The following is a 20000-nucleotide window of genomic DNA, read 5'->3' on the forward strand; positions in this document are numbered from 1 at the left end:
GGGAGGTAGGAGGAGGAGGTAGGAGGGTGTAGGGAGATGAGAGGTAGGAGGAGGTAGGGCTTGGGAGGCACCAGGAGGTAGGGCTTGGGAGGCACCCGGAGGTAGGGCTTGGGAGACACCAGGAGGTACGGCTTGGGAGGCACCAGGAGGTAGGGCTTGGGAGGCACCAGGAGGTAGGGCTTGGGAGGCACCAGGAGGTAGGGCTTGGGTGGCACCAGGAGGTAGGGCTTGGGAGGCACCAGGAGGTAGGGCTTGGGAGGCACCAGGAGGTAGGGCTTGGGAGGCACCAGGAGGTAGGGCTTGGGAGGCACCAGGAGGTAGGGCTTGGGTGGCACCAGGAGGTAGGGCTTGGGAGGCACCAGGAGGTAGGGCTTGGGAGGCACCAGGAGGTAGGGCTTGGGTGGCACCAGGAGGTAGGGCTTGGGAGGCACCAGGAGGTAGGGCTTGGAAGGCACCAGGAGGTAGGGCTTGGGTGGCACCAGGAGGTAGGGCTTGGGAGGCACCAGGAGGTAGGGCTTGGGAGGCACCAGGAGGTAGGGCTTGGGAGGCAGGATTGGGATCAATTCCATTTCAACTCAGTCAACTCTGGAAGTAAACTAACATTACAAATTGAAGTTTACTAATTGAATGGACTGAATTGCAATAGAATGTACCCAACCCTGGACCGAAGGCATTCATCTGCTCTCTCATTCATTGTAGATTCATTGTAGAGGCTGTACGGTTTACCATTTCTCAGTCGCTTTGGTGCATTTTTCACATCATCCCTAACATGTGCAAAATAACAAGTGTATTTCTCAGAACAATTTGTACAAACTGCAATATACAATAGATAATTTTCTAAAGCTAGTCAGTCACTAAAAATCCTTAGTACATCTCTCAAAAGTAAATATTCATGCCAATGATCATGTCAGTGTCATTAGAATGATAAGTCATTGAGTCATTGTTCACGAACAAGGTCGTCAAAATTTTTAGCCATGTTGTCAATGTAACTGTGTACTTTGACAGTACTACCTGATGTAAACTTAGGCTACAATTTGGATGACAGTTACTGTATTGAAAATGCACAAGGCTGCACTTCTATGGCATATATCAATTTCAACAGTACTATTTACATATTACTGTATGTGGGTTATTGATTGAAAGAGACTGGACAACCCAAGGGGCACAAAGGAAAAAAAACTAAATTAGAAAGAAACACAGGAAACCACCCCTAAGGCACAACTTTGCCCGCAGCACTGTTGTGCTGTCTCTACACATCCAGACGCTCCTGTCTGTCGGCCCACATATTCTCATCCACATCACACCGGATATTTTCCCTTCCAATGCAACGTGGAAAGAATCTTTTGGAATGCCTTATCCATCCTCTGCAGGTGTCTACTGTGATGTCCTCACATGCTGCATCCATTGCAGCCAGCAGGGTCATCTGTGTGTGTGTGGCTGACGATCGTACACCTTCCACCTCCATGCTAAAAATAACTCCTCAATTGGGTTAAGGAATGGTGAATAAGGTGGGAGGAATTCTATGAGCATCCTCGGGTGGGTCACAAACCATTGCCTTATGATGTTTGATCGGTGGAAACTCACATTATCACAAATGACCACATACTTTGGCAAATCCTCTCTAAACAGACCCCTCTCATCATCAGGGATGAGAGCCCTGTAGAGAGTCTCTAAAAAGTTGAGTAGATGCTGGGTGTTGTATGGCCCTATAAGGTGGATATGGGTTAGGACACCATGCTCCGAAATTGCAGCACACGTGGTGATATTTCCTCCCCGTTGGCCTGGCAAATCCACAGTAGCTCTGTGACCGATGATATTTCGACCCCGCCTTCTGCATTTGGTCAGGTTGAAGCCAGCCTCATCCACGTATACAAAGTTGTGAGAGGGTTCACTTGATTCCAACACCATTATACGCTATATCCCAGAACACACAGTTTAATTTGTTTTGGTAAGGAAGAGTGACATAAACTGTACATATATTGCATGTTCCTTCCACAGCAATGGAAATGTGTGCAGTTTATGCTTACTGTACTATGTATCACTATAAAATGTTGCTGTAAAGTAGTTACATAGATATATGTTTTACCTGTACATACTGGTACCGTAGCTCCTTAACTCTGTCCTCATTCCTTTGGAATGGGACACGGTACAGCTGTTTCATACTCATCTGGTTTCTATGTAGCACCCTGTCGATGGTTGAGATGCTAACCGTACGGATGTTTTTCAAAGACATCGTTGTCTTCTATAATGGTCCTTTGTATTTCCCTGAGTCTCATGGCATTGTTTGCTCGGACCATGGTGCAAATAGCCTCCTCCTGTTGAGGTGTGAAAAGGCGTCCTCTGCCACCGGTTTGAGGTAATCTTGCAGTCCTATGTGGGGGAAAATGCAGTGATGCATCGCACACTTTCACATAGACAAAAACTATGCGAACATGCATTTTACTGTAAAACATATAGGTGGATGCATGTAAGGTGCAGTATGTATCTGTATAGAGTATCTTTCTGTATGCTGTGAAATACAAGTGGACTACTGTAATGTGAAGCATTGTAGGAAGTATACAGTATACTGCTTATATACAGTAACAGTGCACTCACTGTACATTGGTGGACAGACCTGTTCTCTCTTCGAAACGTTTTAACTATTGAGGACACGGTTGATCTCCCAATATTCGGCTGCACCCTTTGACCCGCCTCAGCCATTGTAAGGCCATGATTGACAACATGGTCTACAATAGTGGCCCTTATGTCATCAGATATGCGCCTATGTCCTCTTCTGTCTCTTCCTCTGTTTTGCCTTCCACCACGCATCCTTGCTCCTCTTCTTCCTCCTCTTGGCTTTTGACCCTGTTCGTTTCCTGGTCCATCCGTTATTGGAAAACTGCAACTCTGTGTTGTGGTCTGTCTATATATGCTTGCCAATTGATTCTTCATGACATGCAACTTTAAGCAATTTAGACAACTGGTTGATTGTTGGTTGAACTAACACTTTACATTCCTTCATGAGTGAGGGTCAATTTCACCTGCACGATTAATCAATTCACGTTTTTGTACAAAAGGTCTAATAGAAATGTGTAAAACTATGCTTGACAGTTTATGACAAATAGTTCAACAATTTTGCATGTAATGGCTTATGCAAGGAACTAATGCCTAGATGTTTTGAGGGGTAAGACTATTCAACAGAGAACCATCTACTATATTTTGATCAACATGACATGAGCAATTGATAATGTGGAAAAAAGCTGACACTTGTACATTATCAATTGCAATTTGTTCAAAGGAATAAGACATTGCTTTAATGATGTGCACAAGTGACTAGATGATTTGGAATTTGTACAAGTAGTATCAAGAATTGCACTTTTGATCTAAGAAATGCACCAAAGTGACTGAGAAAAACTGTAAAATGATGAACCCCAGTCACAGTAACCACTTAACCATAGACCTACTGTAGTTTCAATGTGCTGCTTTACAATTTCAGTATGTTACTGGTTCAGATATGAAGTATTTTGATATAGTTTAGATTCTCTGTGTGTGGCATTTGCACAAAGTGCTGACTTTAGTAATTGAGGTGTAATTGACGAAGCATCCCGTAACTCCATCACCTAACTACATCCCCTAACTCCATCACCTAACTCCATCCTGTAACTCCATCCCGTAACTCCATCCCTTAACTCCATCCCGTAACTCCATCCCCTAACTCCATCACCTAACTCCATCCTGTAACTCCATCCCGTAACTCCATCCCGTAACTCCATCCCCTAACTCCATCACCTAACTCCATCCTGTAACTTCATCCCGTAACTCCATCCCGTAACTCCATCCCCTAACTCCATCACCTAACTCCATCCTGTAACTCCATCCCGTAACTCCATCCCGTAACTCCATACCCTAACTCCATCCTGTAACTCCATCCCGTAACTCCATCCCGTAACTCCATCCCCTAACTCCATCCCGTAACTACATCCCGTAACTCCATCCCGTAACTCCATCCCGTAACTCCATCCCCTAACTCCATCACCTAACTCCATCCTGTAACTCCATCCCGTAACTCCATCCCGTAACTCCATCCCGTAACTCCATCCCGTAACTCCATCCCGTAACTACATCCCGTAACTCCATCCCGTAACTCCATCCTGTAACTCCATCCCGTAACTCCATCCCGTAACTCCATCCCGTAACTCCATCCCCTAACTCCATCCCGTAACTCCATCCCGTAACTCCATCCCGTAACTCCATCCCCTAACTCCATCCCGTAACTACATCCCGTAACGCCATCCCGTAACTCCATCCCCTAACTCCATCACCTAACTCCATCCTGTAACTCCATCCCGTAACTCCATCCCGTAACTCCATCCCGTAACTCCATCCTGTAACTCCATCCCGTAACTACATCCCGTAACTCCATCCCGTAACTCCATCCTGTAACTCCATCCCGTAACTCCATCCCGTAACTCCATCCCCTAACTCCATCCCGTAACTCCATCCCGTAACTCCATCCCGTAACTCCATCCCCTAACTCCATCCCGTAACTACATCCCTTAACTCCATCCCTTAACTCCATCCCGTAACTCCATCCCCTAACTCCATCCCGTAACTACATCCCTTAACTCCATCCCTTAACTCCATCCCCTAACTCCATCACCTAACTCCATCCTGTAACTCCATCCCGTAACTCCACCCCCTAACTCCATCCCCTAACTCCATCCCCTAACTCCATCACCTAACTCCATCCTGTAACTCCAGCCCGTAACTCCATCCCCTAACTCCATCCCCTAACTACATCCCGTAACTCCATCCCGTAACTCCATCCTGTAACTCCATCCCGTAACTCCATCCCGTAACTCCATCCCGTAACTCCATCCCGTAACTCCATCCCGTAACTCCATCCCGTAACTCCATCCCCTAACTCCATCCCGTAACTACATCCCTTAACTCCATCCCTTAACTCCATCCCCTAACTCCATCACCTAACTCCATCCTGTAACTCCATCCCGTAACTCCATCCCGTAACTCCATCCCGTAACTCCATCCCCTAACTCCATCCCGTAACTCTATCCCGTAACTCCATCCCGTAACTCCATCCCCTAACTCCATCCCCTAACTCCATCCCGTAACTACATCCCTTAACTCCATCCCTTAACTCCATCCCCTAACTCCATCACCTAACTCCATCCCGTAACTCCATCCCTTAACTCCATCCCCTAACTCCATCACCTAACTCCATCCTGTAACTCCATCCCGTAACTCCATCCCGTAACTCCATCCCCTAACTCCATCCTGTAACTCCATCCCGTAACTCCATCCCCTAACTCCATCACCTAACTCCATCCTGTAACTCCATCCCGTAACTCCATCCCGTAACTCCATCCCCTAACTCCATCCCGTAACTACATCCCGTAACTACATCCCGTAACTCCATCCCCTAACTCCATCCTGTAACTCCATCCCGTAACTCCATCTCCTAACTCCATCCCCTAACTCCATCCCGTAACTACATCCCGTAACTCCATCCCGTAACTCCATCCCGTAACTCCATCCCGTAACTCCATCCCGTAACTCCATCCCGTAACTCCATCCCGTAACTCCATCCCGTAACTCCATCCCCTAACTCCATCCCGTAACTACATCCCTTAACTCCATCCCTTAACTCCATCCCCTAACTCCATCACCTAACTCCATCCTGTAACTCCATCCCGTAACTCCATCCCGTAACTCCATCCCGTAACTCCATCCCCTAACTCCATCCCGTAACTCTATCCCGTAACTCCATCCCGTAACTCCATCCCCTAACTCCATCCCCTAACTCCATCCCGTAACTACATCCCTTAACTCCATCCCTTAACTCCATCCCCTAACTCCATCACCTAACTCCATCCCGTAACTCCATCCCTTAACTCCATCCCCTAACTCCATCACCTAACTCCATCCTGTAACTCCATCCCGTAACTCCATCCCGTAACTCCATCCCCTAACTCCATCCTGTAACTCCATCCCGTAACTCCATCCCGTAACTCCATCCCCTAACTCCATCACCTAACTCCATCCTGTAACTCCATCCCGTAACTCCATCCCGTAACTCCATCCCCTAACTCCATCCCGTAACTACATCCCGTAACTACATCCCGTAACTCCATCCCCTAACTCCATCCTGTAACTCCATCCCGTAACTCCATCTCCTAACTCCATCCCCTAACTCCATCCCGTAACTACATCCCGTAACTCCATCCCGTAACTCCATCCCGTAACTCCATCCCGTAACTCCATCCCCTAACTCCATCCCCTAACTCCATCCCCTAACTCCTTCCCCTAACTCCATCCCCTAACTCCATCCCTTAACTCCATCCCTTAACCCCATCCCCTAACTCCATCCCCTAACTCCATCCCTTAACCCCATCCCCTAACTCCATCCCGTAACTCCATCCCGTAACTCCATCCCGTAACTCCATCCCCTAACTCCATCCCTTAACTCCATCCCCTAACTCCATCTCCTAACTTCATCCATTAACTCCATCCCCTAACTACATCCCCTAACTACATCCAGTAACTCCATCAGACATGGATCTAAGATCCAATGTACACACACACACACACGCACAGACACACACACACACACACTGAAAAGAGCCACCACACTCATTGTTGATATGACGTAACCATGCATATGGTCACTTTACTTTGCTGGCTGCAGAGAATAGGCTAGCAGTGTTCTCAGTAGGATCTTTTACCACTGTAAAGAGAATATAATCCCCCCCCCCCCCCCCCCCCCCCCCACACACCCCCTCAGGACCATTAGTACATAGTGATGATAGTCCCAGATGATGATTACGTAAAAATAAATATCTGTTATAATAGTGTTGCTATGCTGTCTGGTCCGTCTGCTGGTCTGTGGTGGGCAGATTAACAACAATGTGATGTGGCCTATGGGTAGAGGGACTCAAATCAAACCACATTGTATTTGTCCCATGCATGGTAAACAACAGGTGTCGACTAACAGTGAAAGTCCTTCCCAACAATGCTGAGATATTTTTTTTAGGGAGAAATAATAACACGAGGAATAAATACACAATGAGTAATGGTAGCTTGGCCAATATACACTGGGTACCAGTACAGACTACGGCCACATAGCACCTACTGCACCTCCTACCTCACCCACTACTAATCTCACTACTAATCTCACTACTAATCTCACTACTAGCTAATTACATTGGAGGCAGCAGCAGCACAATTGTCAAACTGAAATTGTGCATTTGTTTAGTGTTAAGTAGTGTTTACACTGGCAAAATAATACAGTACATGTCTAGTTACTTAACTAGCTGCAGGTCCTGTTAATGTTTGTTAATCCACATTCCATGGAGGACAATTGCGTGTTTAACTAATTCTAATCCCCTAGATTTTCCATATGACCTATGACCTAGCCAGTGCCATGGTGAGGATTGTGAACCTGATTGCTATGATGCTGCTGCTGTGTCACTGGGACGGATGTCTGCAGTTCCTGGTTCCCATGCTGCAGGAGTTCCCTTCTGATTGCTGGGTCACCAGGAACAAGATGGTGGTGAGTACACACACACACACACACCAGTTTCTGGTCCCCATGCTACAGGACTTCCCTTCTGACTGCTGGGTCATCAAGATGGTGATCACTGTTCCAAGAAGTCACTCACACACACACACACACACACACACACACACACACACACACACACACACACACACACACACACACACACACACACACACACACACACACACACACACACACAGAGAGAGTTTCTGGTCCCCATGCTACAGGACTTCCCTTCTGACTGCTGGGTCATCAAGATGGTGATCACTGTTCCATAAGTCCAGTGTTCCAAACATACATTGTTCCAGTGTTCCAAATGTCCAGTGTTCCTAAAGTCCAATGTTCCTCCTGGAACATAGGCAATTGGGAACATCTTTCCTTCTCTTCTCTCACTCTTCTTCTCATCTCCCATTCCCCTTCTCTCCTCTCCCTCCTGCAGAATGACACGTGGGGCCAGCAGTATTCCTATGCCCTGTTCAAGGCTATGAGTCACATGCTGTGTATCGGGTACGGTATGTACCCTCCTGTCGGCCTGGCGGATGTGTGGCTCACCATACTCAGCATGATCGTGGGTGCCACCTGCTACGCCATGTTTGTAGGCCATGCAACCGCTCTCATTCAGTCACTGGACTCTTCCCGACGGCAGTACCAGGAGAAGGTGAGTGAATTAAGATCTGCTATCTCTGTTATAGCAGATAATTTTCTGAATTGTATTGTATTCAAGGTTTAAAAAGGCTTCTGAAGTTTGTAATTTCCACTTAAAAATGTCAGGCTTGATTTGCCATAATGAAAATGTATCAAACCCTATAAAAATGTTGATGAATTTTATTACACATAATAATTCACATTTCCTGTTGCTGCAGGATTATTTTCCTACTGTGAGAAGCAGGGTCAAATTAAGATGCATCTGGACTAGACTCTGAGTCCAAAGGTCTGTCTTTGCCTTCTCAGTAGTGAGAGCCTGGCGGCCAGGGTTGTAAACTGAAATGCCAATTCCAATTTTCCTCATTGCTTTCCTCAGAGGGCAATATGGAGCTACCGTCACATTAATTACACCAATCCAATCCTCTCAGATCTACACAAGTGCCTTGGTGTTTTGAAGCTACTGGTTGATTTGGGATTGGTCATACGGTATGTGCAGAGAGAAGGGCTTTTCAGACAGCTGTTGGCTGCTCTGGAACGATTCAGTGTGTGCACAGCATATAGCCTGCAGTCAGGAAACGGTCCATAACAGAGGGTCTATAAAATATAATAGGGAAAGAGTGCATGCTGAAAAAGTCATAAAAGTTCAAGAAGATGAATTATGAAGCTTGCATTGCAAGAAATTCAATTAAAAGTTTAACTTCAAGAGGAATGGACCTCCTAGGGATCAGGAGAGAGAGAGAGAGAGACACAGAGAGAGAAACACAGAGAGAGAAAAGAGAGAGAGAAACAGAGAGAGAGAGAGAGAGAAAGAGAGAGAAACAGAGAGAGAGAGAGAGAAACACAGAGAGAGAAAAGAGAGAGCGAGAAACAGAGAGAGAGAGAGATAGAAATTAAGAGGTGAAGGAGATACATAGGAAGAGGGATGAAGGAGAGAAACAGAGAGAGAAAGGAGAGAGAGAAACAGAGAGTGAGAGAGAGAGAGAGAGAGAAACAGAGAGAGAAACAGAGAGAGAGACATTAAGAGGTGAATGAGATACATAGGGAGAGGGATGGAGAGGAGAGAACATGAGGAAGAGAGGAAAGGAGGAGGAAACATCTTCTGTCGTCCACTTCTACTCTCCATAGGAAATGTAACATACCTTCACTCTCTACGTAGCTTCACCTACTGATAGGATGGACCTCAAGGGGCCCATCCCAAATGGCCCTCTATTCCCCATAGAGCCCTATGGACCTTGGTAAAAAGCAGTGCACTATATAGGGAATAGGGTGCAATGGGCTCTGGTCAAGGACACCCTGGTAAATGTGATGACCTACATGTTGACTGCTAACAACCGTATTAATGTGATGACCTACATGTTGACTGCTAACAACCGTATTAATGTGATGACCTACATGTTGACTGCTAACAACCGTATTAATGTGATGACCTACACGATGACTGCTAACAACGGTATTAATCTGATGACCTACAGGTTGACTGCTAACAACGGTATTAATGTGATGACCTACATGTTGACTGCTAACAACGGTATTAATGTAATGACCTACATGTTGACTGCTAACAACCGTATTAATGTGATGACCTACACGATGACTGCTAACAACGGTATTAATCTGATGACCTACAGGTTGACTGCTAACAACGGTATTAATGTGATGACCTACATGTTGACTGCTAACAACGGTATTAATGTAATGACCTACATGTTGACTGCTAACAACCATATTAATGTGATGACCTACATGTTGACTGCTAACAACCGTATTATTGTGATGACCTACATGTTGACTGCTAACAACCGTATTAATGTAATGACCTACACGTTGACTGCTAACAACCATATTAATGTAATGACCTACACGTTGACTGCTAACAACGGTATTAATGTAATGACCTACACGTTGACTGCTAACAACCATATTAATGTAATGACCTACACGTTGACTGCTAACAACGGTATTAATGTAATGACCTACACGTTGACTGCTAACAACCATATTAATGTAATGACCTACACGTTGACTGCTAACAACGGTATTAATGTAATGACCTACACGTTGACTGCTAACAACCATATTAATGTAATGACCTACACGATGACTGCTAACAACGGTATTAATGTAATGACCTACACGTTGACTGCTAACAACCATATTAATGTAATGACCTACACGTTGACTGCTAACAACGGTATTAATGTAATGACCTACACGTTGACTGCTAACAACCATATTAATGTAATGACCTACACGTTGACTGCTAACAACGGTATTAATGTAATGACCTACACGTTGACTGCTAACAACCATATTAATGTAATGACCTACACGTTGACTGCTAACAACGGTATTAATGTAATGACCTACACGTTGACTGCTAACAACCATATTAATGTAATGACCTACACGTTGACTGCTAACAACGGTATTAATGTAATGACCTACACGTTGACTGCTAACAACGGTATTAATGTAATGACCTACACGTTGACTGCTAACAACCGTATTAATGTAATGACCTACACGTTGACTGCTAACAACCATATTAATGTAATGACCTACACGTTGACTGCTAACAACCATATTAATGTAATGACCTACACGTTGACTGCTAACAACCATATTAATGTAATGACCTACACGTTGACTGCTAACAACGGTATTAATGTAATGACCTACACGTTGACTGCTAACAACCATATTAATGTAATGACCTACACGTTGACTGCTAACAACGGTATTAATGTAATGACCTACACGTTGACTGCTAACAACGGTATTAATGTAATGACCTACACGTTGACTGCTAACAACCGTATTAATGTAATGACCTACACGTTGACTGCTAACAACGGTATTAATGTAATGACCTACACGTTGACTGCTAACAACCATATTAATGTAATGACCTACACGTTGACTGCTAACAACGGTATTAATGTAATGACCTACACGTTGACTGCTAACAACGGTATTAATGTAATGACCTACATGTTGACTGCTAACAACGGTATTAATGTAATGACCTACACGTTGACTGCTAACAACCGTATTAATGTGATGACCTACATGTTGACTGCTAACAACCGTATTAATGTGATGACCTACACGTTGACTGCTAACAACCGTATTAATGTGATGACCTACACGTTGACTGCTAACAACCGTATTAATGTGATGACCTACACGTTGACTGCTAACAACCATATTAATGTGATGACCTACACGATGACTGCTAACAACCGTATTAATGTGATGACCTACATGTTGACTGCTAACAACGGTATTAATGTAATGACCTACATGTTGACTGCTAACAACGGTATTAATGTAATGACCTACACGTTGACTGCTAACAACCGTATTAATGTAATGACCTACACGTTGACTGCTAACAACCGTATTAATGTAATGACCTACACGTTGACTGCTAACAACCGTATTAATGTAATGACCTACACGTTGACTGCTAACAACCGTATTAATGTAATGACCTACACGTTGACTGCTAACAACCGTATTAATGTAATGACCTACATGTTGACTGCTAACAACGGTATTAATGTAATGACCTACACGTTGACTGCTAACAACCGTATTAATGTGATGACCTACACGTTGACTGCTAACAACCGTATTAATGTAATGACCTACATGTTGACTGCTAACAACCATATTAATGTAATGACCTACAGGTTGACTGCTAACAACCATATTAATGTAATGACCTACACGTTGACTGCTAACAACCATATTAATGTAATGACCTACACGTTGACTGCTAACAACCGTATTAATGTGATGACCTACACGTTGACTGCTAACAACCATATTAATGTGATGACCTACACGTTGACTGCTAACAACCGTATTAATGTAATGACCTACATGTTGACTGCTAACAACCATATTAATGTAATGACCTACAGGTTGACTGCTAACAACCATATTAATGTAATGACCTACACGTTGACTGCTAACAACCATATTAATGTAATGACCTACACGTTGACTGCTAACAACCGTATTAATGTGATGACCTACATGTTGACTGCTAACAACCATATTAATTATTTTTAATTTTTTAATTGAACCTTTATTTAACTAGGCAAGTCAGTTAAGAACTAATTGATATTTACAATGACGGTCTACCGGCTGGGATTAAAATATAAAATATAGGACAAAACACACATCACGACAAGAGAGACAACACAACATAGAGACCTAAGACAATAACATAGCATGGCAGCAACACATGACAACACAGCATGGCAGCAACACAACATGGAAGCAGCACAACATGGCAGCAACACAACATGATAGCAACACAACATGGCAGCAACACAACATGATAGCAACACAACATGGCAGCAACACAACATGATAGCAACACAACATGGCAGCAACACAACATGGCAGCAACACAACATGGCAGCAACACAACATGGAAGCAGCACAACATGGCAGCAACACAACGTGATAGCAACACAACATGGCAGCAACACAACATGGCAGCAACACTACATGGCAGCAACACAACATGGCAGCAACACAACATGATAGCAACACAACATGGCAGCAACACTACATGGCAGCAACACAACATGGCAGCAACACAACATGATAGCAACACAACATGGCAGCAACACTACATGGAAGCAGCACAACATGGCAGCAACACAACATGGCAGCAACACTACATGGAAGCAGCACAACATGGCAGCAACACAACATGGCAGCAACACTACATGGCAGCAACACAACATGGCAGCAACACAACATGATAGCAACACAACATGGCAGCAACACAACATGGAAGCAGCACAACATGGCAGCAACACAACGTGATAGCAACACAACATGGCAGCAACACAACATGGAAGCAGCACAACATGGCAGCAACACAACATGATAGCAACACAACATGGCAGCAACACAACATGGAAGCAGCACAACATGGCAGCAACACAACATGATAGCAACACAACATGGCAGCAACACAACATGATAGCAACACAACATGGCAGCAACACTACATGGAAGCAGCACAACATGGCAGCAACACAACATGATAGCAACACAACATGGCAGCAACACAACATGGCAGCAACACAACATGGCAGCAACACAACATGTGATGACCTACCTGCTGACTGATAACAACCTTATTACTGTGATTACCCGGGGGAGATGATTTCTGCAGCGAGGACAGTTTTTTGGAGATCACCATTCCATTACTTGGTGTTCAGACATCTCTCATAGAGCTGTCAGGAGGTTTATAAAAACAGTTAACTGTCAACCTATGAGAACAATGATAAACTGCTGCTCTCTGATTCACTGAAACACTCAGACAATGATAAACTGCTACTATCTGATTCACTGAAACACTCGGACAATGATAAACTGCTGCTCTCTGGTACACTGAAACACTCAGACAATGATAAACTGCTGCTCTCTGGTACACTGAAACACTCAGACAATGATAAACTGCTGCTCTCTGGTACACTGAAACACTCAGACAATGATAAACTGCTGCTCTCTGATTCACTGAAACACTCAGACAATGATAAACTGCTGCTCTCTGATTCACTGAAACACTCAGACAATGATAAACTGCTGCTCTCTGATTCACTGAAACACTCAGACAATGATAAACTGCTGCTCTCTGGTACACTGAAACACTCAGACAATGATAAACTGCTGCTCTCTGGTTCACTGAAACACTCGGACAATGCACTCTCAGGCTCAATACACAAAGTGATAATATTACACTGAAACGATTCAAACGACAACTGTTCACAATCCTGATGAGATCTGTGGAGCCTCAACATCAGCGGTTTGCTGGAGGTTATTGTCATTGCATACAACATACAGTATTTCTCCATGTACCTGGATATACTAGAACTGTCCTGTGTCAATGGTACGTTTATCTGTTAGAACACAAATCTGACAACGGTTTGATAGGTTGAATTTAGTTGATAGTTAAAAGTAGTAGGCTGAGACAAACGTCTTTCTGTTCTTCCTGTTTGCATCGTGGTCCTCAACTCCACCCCCTGTCCTCTTAGTCTTCTACAGTATAAACAGGTGGAGAAGTACACGTCTTTCAATCAATCAGTTTAACAATCAATCAACCAACTAATCAATTATCTCTGTCTTGTACAGTATAAACAGGTGGAGAAGTACATGTCTTTCAATCAATCAATCAATCAATCAATCAACTAATCAATTATCTTTGTCTTGTACAGTATAAACAGGTGGAGAAGTACATGTCTTTCAATCAATCAATCAATCAATCAATCAACTAATCAATTATCTTTGTCTTGTACAGTATAAACAGGTGGAGCAGTACATGTCTTTCAATCAATCAATCAATCAATTAATCAATCAACTAATCAATTATCTTTGTCTTGTACAGTGTAAACAGGTGGAGAAGTACATGTTTTTCAATCAATCAATCAACTAATCAATTATCCTTGTCTTGTACAGTATAAACAGGTGGAGCAGTACATGTCCTTCCACAAGCTTCCTGCCGGCATGCGGCAGCGGGTCCATGACTACTACGAACATCGTTTCCAGGGCAAGATGTTTGACGAGGAGAGCATTCTGGGGGAGCTGAACGAACCGCTCAGAGAGGTCAGTGTGTGTGTGTGTGTCTCTGTGTGATCTCCACGTGACATCAGACCCATTGTCACTATAATAGTAATGACTGTCCCTGGTTCTGGTTGAATTGTGTTTTAATCTTCATCAGTGACTGCGTCACCAAATGACACAATATTCCCTTTATAGTACACTACTTCTGAACAGGGCCCACAGGGCTCTCAGCTCTGGTCGAAATAGTAGTACACTACTTCTGAACAGGGCCCACAGGGCTCTCAGCTCTGGTCGAAATAGTAGTACACTACTTCTGAACAGGGCCCACAGGGCTCTCAGCTCTGGTCGAAATAGTAGTACACTACTTCTGAACAGGGCCCACAGGGCTCTCAGCTCTGGTCGAAATAGTAGTACACTACTTCTGAACAGGGCCCACAGGGCTCTGAGCTCTGGTCGAAATAGTAGTACACTACTTCTGAACAGGGCCCACAGGGCTCTGAGCTCTGGTCGAAATAATAGTACACTATGTAGGGAACAGGGTGCCATTTCTGATGCAGCCAATGACTGCGGTTATTTATCACCCTGATGATAGTAGGCTTGGAACTGAAACTGATAGCAAAAAAAATGCTGACTTTGTTGAGGGAGATTTCTCTTTGATATTCTGATTAGTAACCATTATCTTATTACTTAGCTGTAGCCTGTAGACTACTCTAAGACTATCCCAAGTGGCACCCTATTCCCTATTTAGTGCACTACTTTTGACCAGGGCCCATAGGGTAGGGCACTAAATAACCATTGGAGAACCTCTCACATTTAACGGTTCAGTCCACATTTAACGGTTCAGTCCACATTTAACGGTTCAGTCCACATTTAACGGTTCAGTCCAGATGTAACGGTTCGGTTCAGATGTAACGGTTCAGTCCACATTTAACGGTTCAGTCCACATTTAACGGTTCAGTCCACATTTAACAGTTCAGTCCACATTTAACAGTTCAGTCCACATTTAACGGTTCAGTCCACATTTAACGGTTCAGTCCACATTTAACGGTTCAGTCCACATTTAACAGTTCAGTCCACATTTAACGGTTCAGTCCACATTTAACAGTTCAGTCCACATTTAACGGTTCAGTCCACATTTAACAGTTCAGTCCACATTTAACAGCTCAGTCCACATTTAACAGTTCAGTTCAGATGTAACGGTTCAGTCCACATTTAACAGTTCAGTCCACATTTAACGGTTCAGTCAAGCCAAATCGTAGTGAACTAGTACTCTGTATAGTACATACACCTGGCGGTAACTCCGCAGCAGAACGATTGGACAAAAAGATGAGGATGAACAGAGGTAAACTTTGATATTGTAAAGATGAGGATGACCAGAGGTAAACTTTTATAGCATGAAGATGAGGATGACCAGAGGTAAACTTTGATAGTGTAAAGATGAGGATGACCAGAGGTAAACTTTTATAGCGTGAAGATGAGGATGACCAGAGGTAAACTTTTATAGCGTAAAGATGAGGATGACCAGAGGTAAACTTTGATAGCATGAAGATGAGGATGACCAGAGGTAAACTTTGATAGTGTAAAGATGAGGATGACCAGAGGTAAACTTTTATAGCGTGAAGATGAGGATGACCAGAGGTAAACTTTTATAGCGTAAAGATGAGGATGACCATAGGTAAACTTTGATAGCATGAAGATGAGGATGACCAGAGGTAAACTTTGATAGTGTAAAGATGAGGGTGACCAGAGGTAAACTTTGATAGCGTGAAGATGAGGATGACCAGAAGTAAACTTTGATAGCATGAAGATGAGGATGACCAGAGGTAAACTTTGATAGTGTAAAGATGAGGGTGACCAGAGGTAAACTTTGATAGCATGAAGATGAGGATGACCAGAGGTAAACTTTGATAGTGTAAAGATGAGGATGACCAGAGGTAAACTTTTATAGCGTGAAGATGAGGATGACCAGAGGTAAACTTTTATAGCGTAAAGATGAGGATGACCAGAGGTAAACTTTGATAGCATGAAGATGAGGATGACCAGAGGTAAACTTTGATAGTGTAAAGATGAGGGTGACCAGAGGTAAACTTTGATAGCGTGAAGATGAGGATGACCAGAAGTAAACTTTGATAGCATGAAGATGAGGATGACCAGAGGTAAACTTTGATAGTGTAAAGATGAGGGTGACCAGAGGTAAACTTTGATAGCGTGAAGATGAGGATGACCAGAGGTAAACTTTGATAGCATGAAGATGAGGATGACCAGAAGTAAACTTTGATAGCGTGAAGATGAGGGTGACCAGAGGTAAACTTTGATAGCGTGAAGATGAGGATGACCAGAGGTAAACTTTGATAGCATGAAGATTTTTATTTTATTTAACTAGGCAAGTCAGTTAAGAACAAATTCTTATTTTCAATGACGGCCTAGGAACAGCCTGTTCAGGGGCAGAACGACAGATTTCTACCTTGTCAGCTCGAGGGTTTGAACTTGCAACCATTCGGGTTGCTAGTACACTGCTCTAACCACTAGGCTACCCTGCCGCCCCTAGGTAAACTTCTATAGCGTAAAGATGAGGATGATGAGAGGTAAACTTGTATAGCGTAAAGATGAGGATGACCAGAGGTAAACTTGTATAGCGTAAAGATGAGAATGACCAGAGGTAAACTTTTATAGCGTAAAGATGAGGATGACCAGAGGTAAACTTTGATAGTGTAAAGATGAGGGTGACCAGAGGTAAACTTTTATAGCGTGAAGATGAGGATGACCAGAGGTAAACTTTTATAGCGTAAAGATGAGGATGACCAGAGGTAAACTTTGATAGCATGAAGATGAGGATGACCAGAGGTAAACTTTGATAGTGTAAAGATGAGGGTGACCAGAGGTAAACTTTGATAGCGTGAAGATGAGGATGACCAGAAGTAAACTTTGATAGCATGAAGATGAGGATGACCAGAGGTAAACTTTGATAGTGTAAAGATGAGGGTGACCAGAGGTAAACTTTGATAGCGTGAAGATGAGGATGACCAGAGGTAAACTTTGATAGCATGAAGATGAGGATGACCAGAAGTAAACTTTGATAGCGTGAAGATGAGGGTGACCAGAGGTAAACTTTGATAGCGTGAAGATGAGGATGACCAGAGGTAAACTTTGATAGCATGAAGATTTTTATTTTATTTAACTAGGCAAGTCAGTTAAGAACAAATTCTTATTTTCAATGACGGCCTAGGAACAGCCTGTTCAGGGGCAGAACGACAGATTTCTACCTTGTCAGCTCGAGGGTTTGAACTTGCAACCATTCGGGTTGCTAGTACACTGCTCTAACCACTAGGCTACCCTGCCGCCCCTAGGTAAACTTCTATAGCGTAAAGATGAGGATGATGAGAGGTAAACTTGTATAGCGTAAAGATGAGGATGACCAGAGGTAAACTTGTATAGCGTAAAGATGAGAATGACCAGAGGTAAACTTTTATAGCGTAAAGATGAGGATGACCAGAGGTAAACTTTGATAGTGTAAAGATGAGGGTGACCAGAGGTAAACTTTGATAGCATGTTACTGCTATAATTTATGTTTCGTTGCTCATGATGAAACATGTATGAATTCACTACTGTAAGTCGCTCTGGATAAGAGCATCTTCTAAATGACTCAAATGTCAAATGAAGCTTTTATTCGAGTTATTGACCTCACAATAAGCCCGGTTTCAGTAATTTACATAACTTTCATTTTGTTGAAGCGGCAGCCTCAGCACAATAAGCCCGGTTTCAGTAATTTACATAACTTTCATTTTGTTGAAGCGGCAGCCTCAGCACAATAAGCCCGGTTTCAGTAATTTACATAACTTTCATTACGTTGAAGCGGCAGCCTCAGCACAATAAGCCCGGTTTCAGTAATTGACATAACTTTCATTACGTTGAAGCGGCAGCCTCAGCACAATAAGCCCGGTTTCAGTAATTTACATAACTTTCATTACGTTGAAGCGGCAGCCTCAGCTCAATCAATCAGAGATGGACAGTGCAGGGGTGCTGAAAGTAGGCGAATTCATTTAAACTAAGTAGGCTTAGTTAATTTAAAACAGCCTTCATTTTAATTTGACTTTTCTAACAACAAGAGTTGTTTTGTGTTCGCACCTATTTCGTCCTATTCAAGCAATAAGAGGTAAGCCTCTTATAATAAGCCTCAATAATGTACCTGTTTGACAGATGACATTAAAGGCTACTATCCCATAGATTTTTGTCGGCCAATTCCTTCAGTCACCATGCACTCTTTAAATATCTCTGTGTCAGTGAAGTGCTTGGTGTGTTAAAACCAGGAATCGAATTGAGGGCTTATGTGAGGGTATGCAATACCTTTGTGGTGATGAACTTGTGGGGTAGTTGAAGAGAACCTTTATACACTGAACAAAGATATAAAAGGCAACATGTACAGTGCCTTGCGAAAGTATTCGGCCCCCTTGAACTTTGCGACCTTTTGCCACATTTCAGGCTTCAAACATAAAGATATAAAACTGTATTTTTTTGTGAAGAATCAACAACAAGTGGGACACAATCATGAAGTGGAACGACATTTATTGGATATTTCAAACTTTTTTAACAAATCAAAAACTGAAAAATTGGGCGTGCAAAATTATTCAGCCCCTTTACTTTCAGTGCAGCAAACTCTCTCCAGAAGTTCAGTGAGGATCTCTGAATGATCCAATGTTGACCTAAATGACTAATGATGATAAATACAATCCACCTGTGTGTAATCAAGTCTCCGTATAAATGCACCTGCACTGTGATAGTCTCAGAGGTGCGTTAAAAGCGCAGAGAGCATCATGAAGAACAAGAAACACACCAGGCAGGTCCGAGATATCGTTGTGAAGAAGTTTAAAGCCGGATTTGGATACAAAAAGATTTCCCAAGCTTTAAACATCCCAAGGAGCACTGTGCAAGCGATAATATTGAAATGGAAGGAGTATCAGACCACTGCAAATCTACCAAGACCTGGCCGTCCCTCTAAACTTTCAGGTCATACAAGGAGAAGACTGATCAGAGATGCAGCCAAGAGGCCCATGATCACTCTGGATGAACTGCAGAGATCTACAGCTGAGGTGGGAGACTCTGTCCATAGGACAACAATCAGTCGTATATTGCACAAATCTGGCCTTTATGGAAGAGTGGCAAGAAGAAAGCCATTTCTTAAAGATATCCATAAAAAGTGTTGTTTAAA

The 20000-nt window shown here is 43.4% G+C and overlaps 1 protein-coding gene across 1 annotated transcript in view; it reads left to right on the forward strand.

Annotated features, from left to right (window-relative positions):
- The window catches only part of LOC110522714 (potassium/sodium hyperpolarization-activated cyclic nucleotide-gated channel 3-like), a 55762-nt gene that overhangs the window by 21156 nt on the left and 14606 nt on the right, over nucleotides 1-20000 (forward strand). Inside the window, exons 3-5 of the mRNA XM_036968570.1 lie at nucleotides 7388-7549; nucleotides 7998-8216; nucleotides 14690-14836. Coding sequence (XP_036824465.1) covers nucleotides 7388-7549; nucleotides 7998-8216; nucleotides 14690-14836 — 528 coding nt within the window. The remainder of the gene's footprint in view (nucleotides 1-7387; nucleotides 7550-7997; nucleotides 8217-14689; nucleotides 14837-20000) is intronic.

This window comes from Oncorhynchus mykiss, chromosome 30, assembly GCF_013265735.2.
Source record: "Oncorhynchus mykiss isolate Arlee chromosome 30, USDA_OmykA_1.1, whole genome shotgun sequence".
Taxonomy (NCBI): Eukaryota; Metazoa; Chordata; class Actinopteri; order Salmoniformes; family Salmonidae; genus Oncorhynchus; species Oncorhynchus mykiss.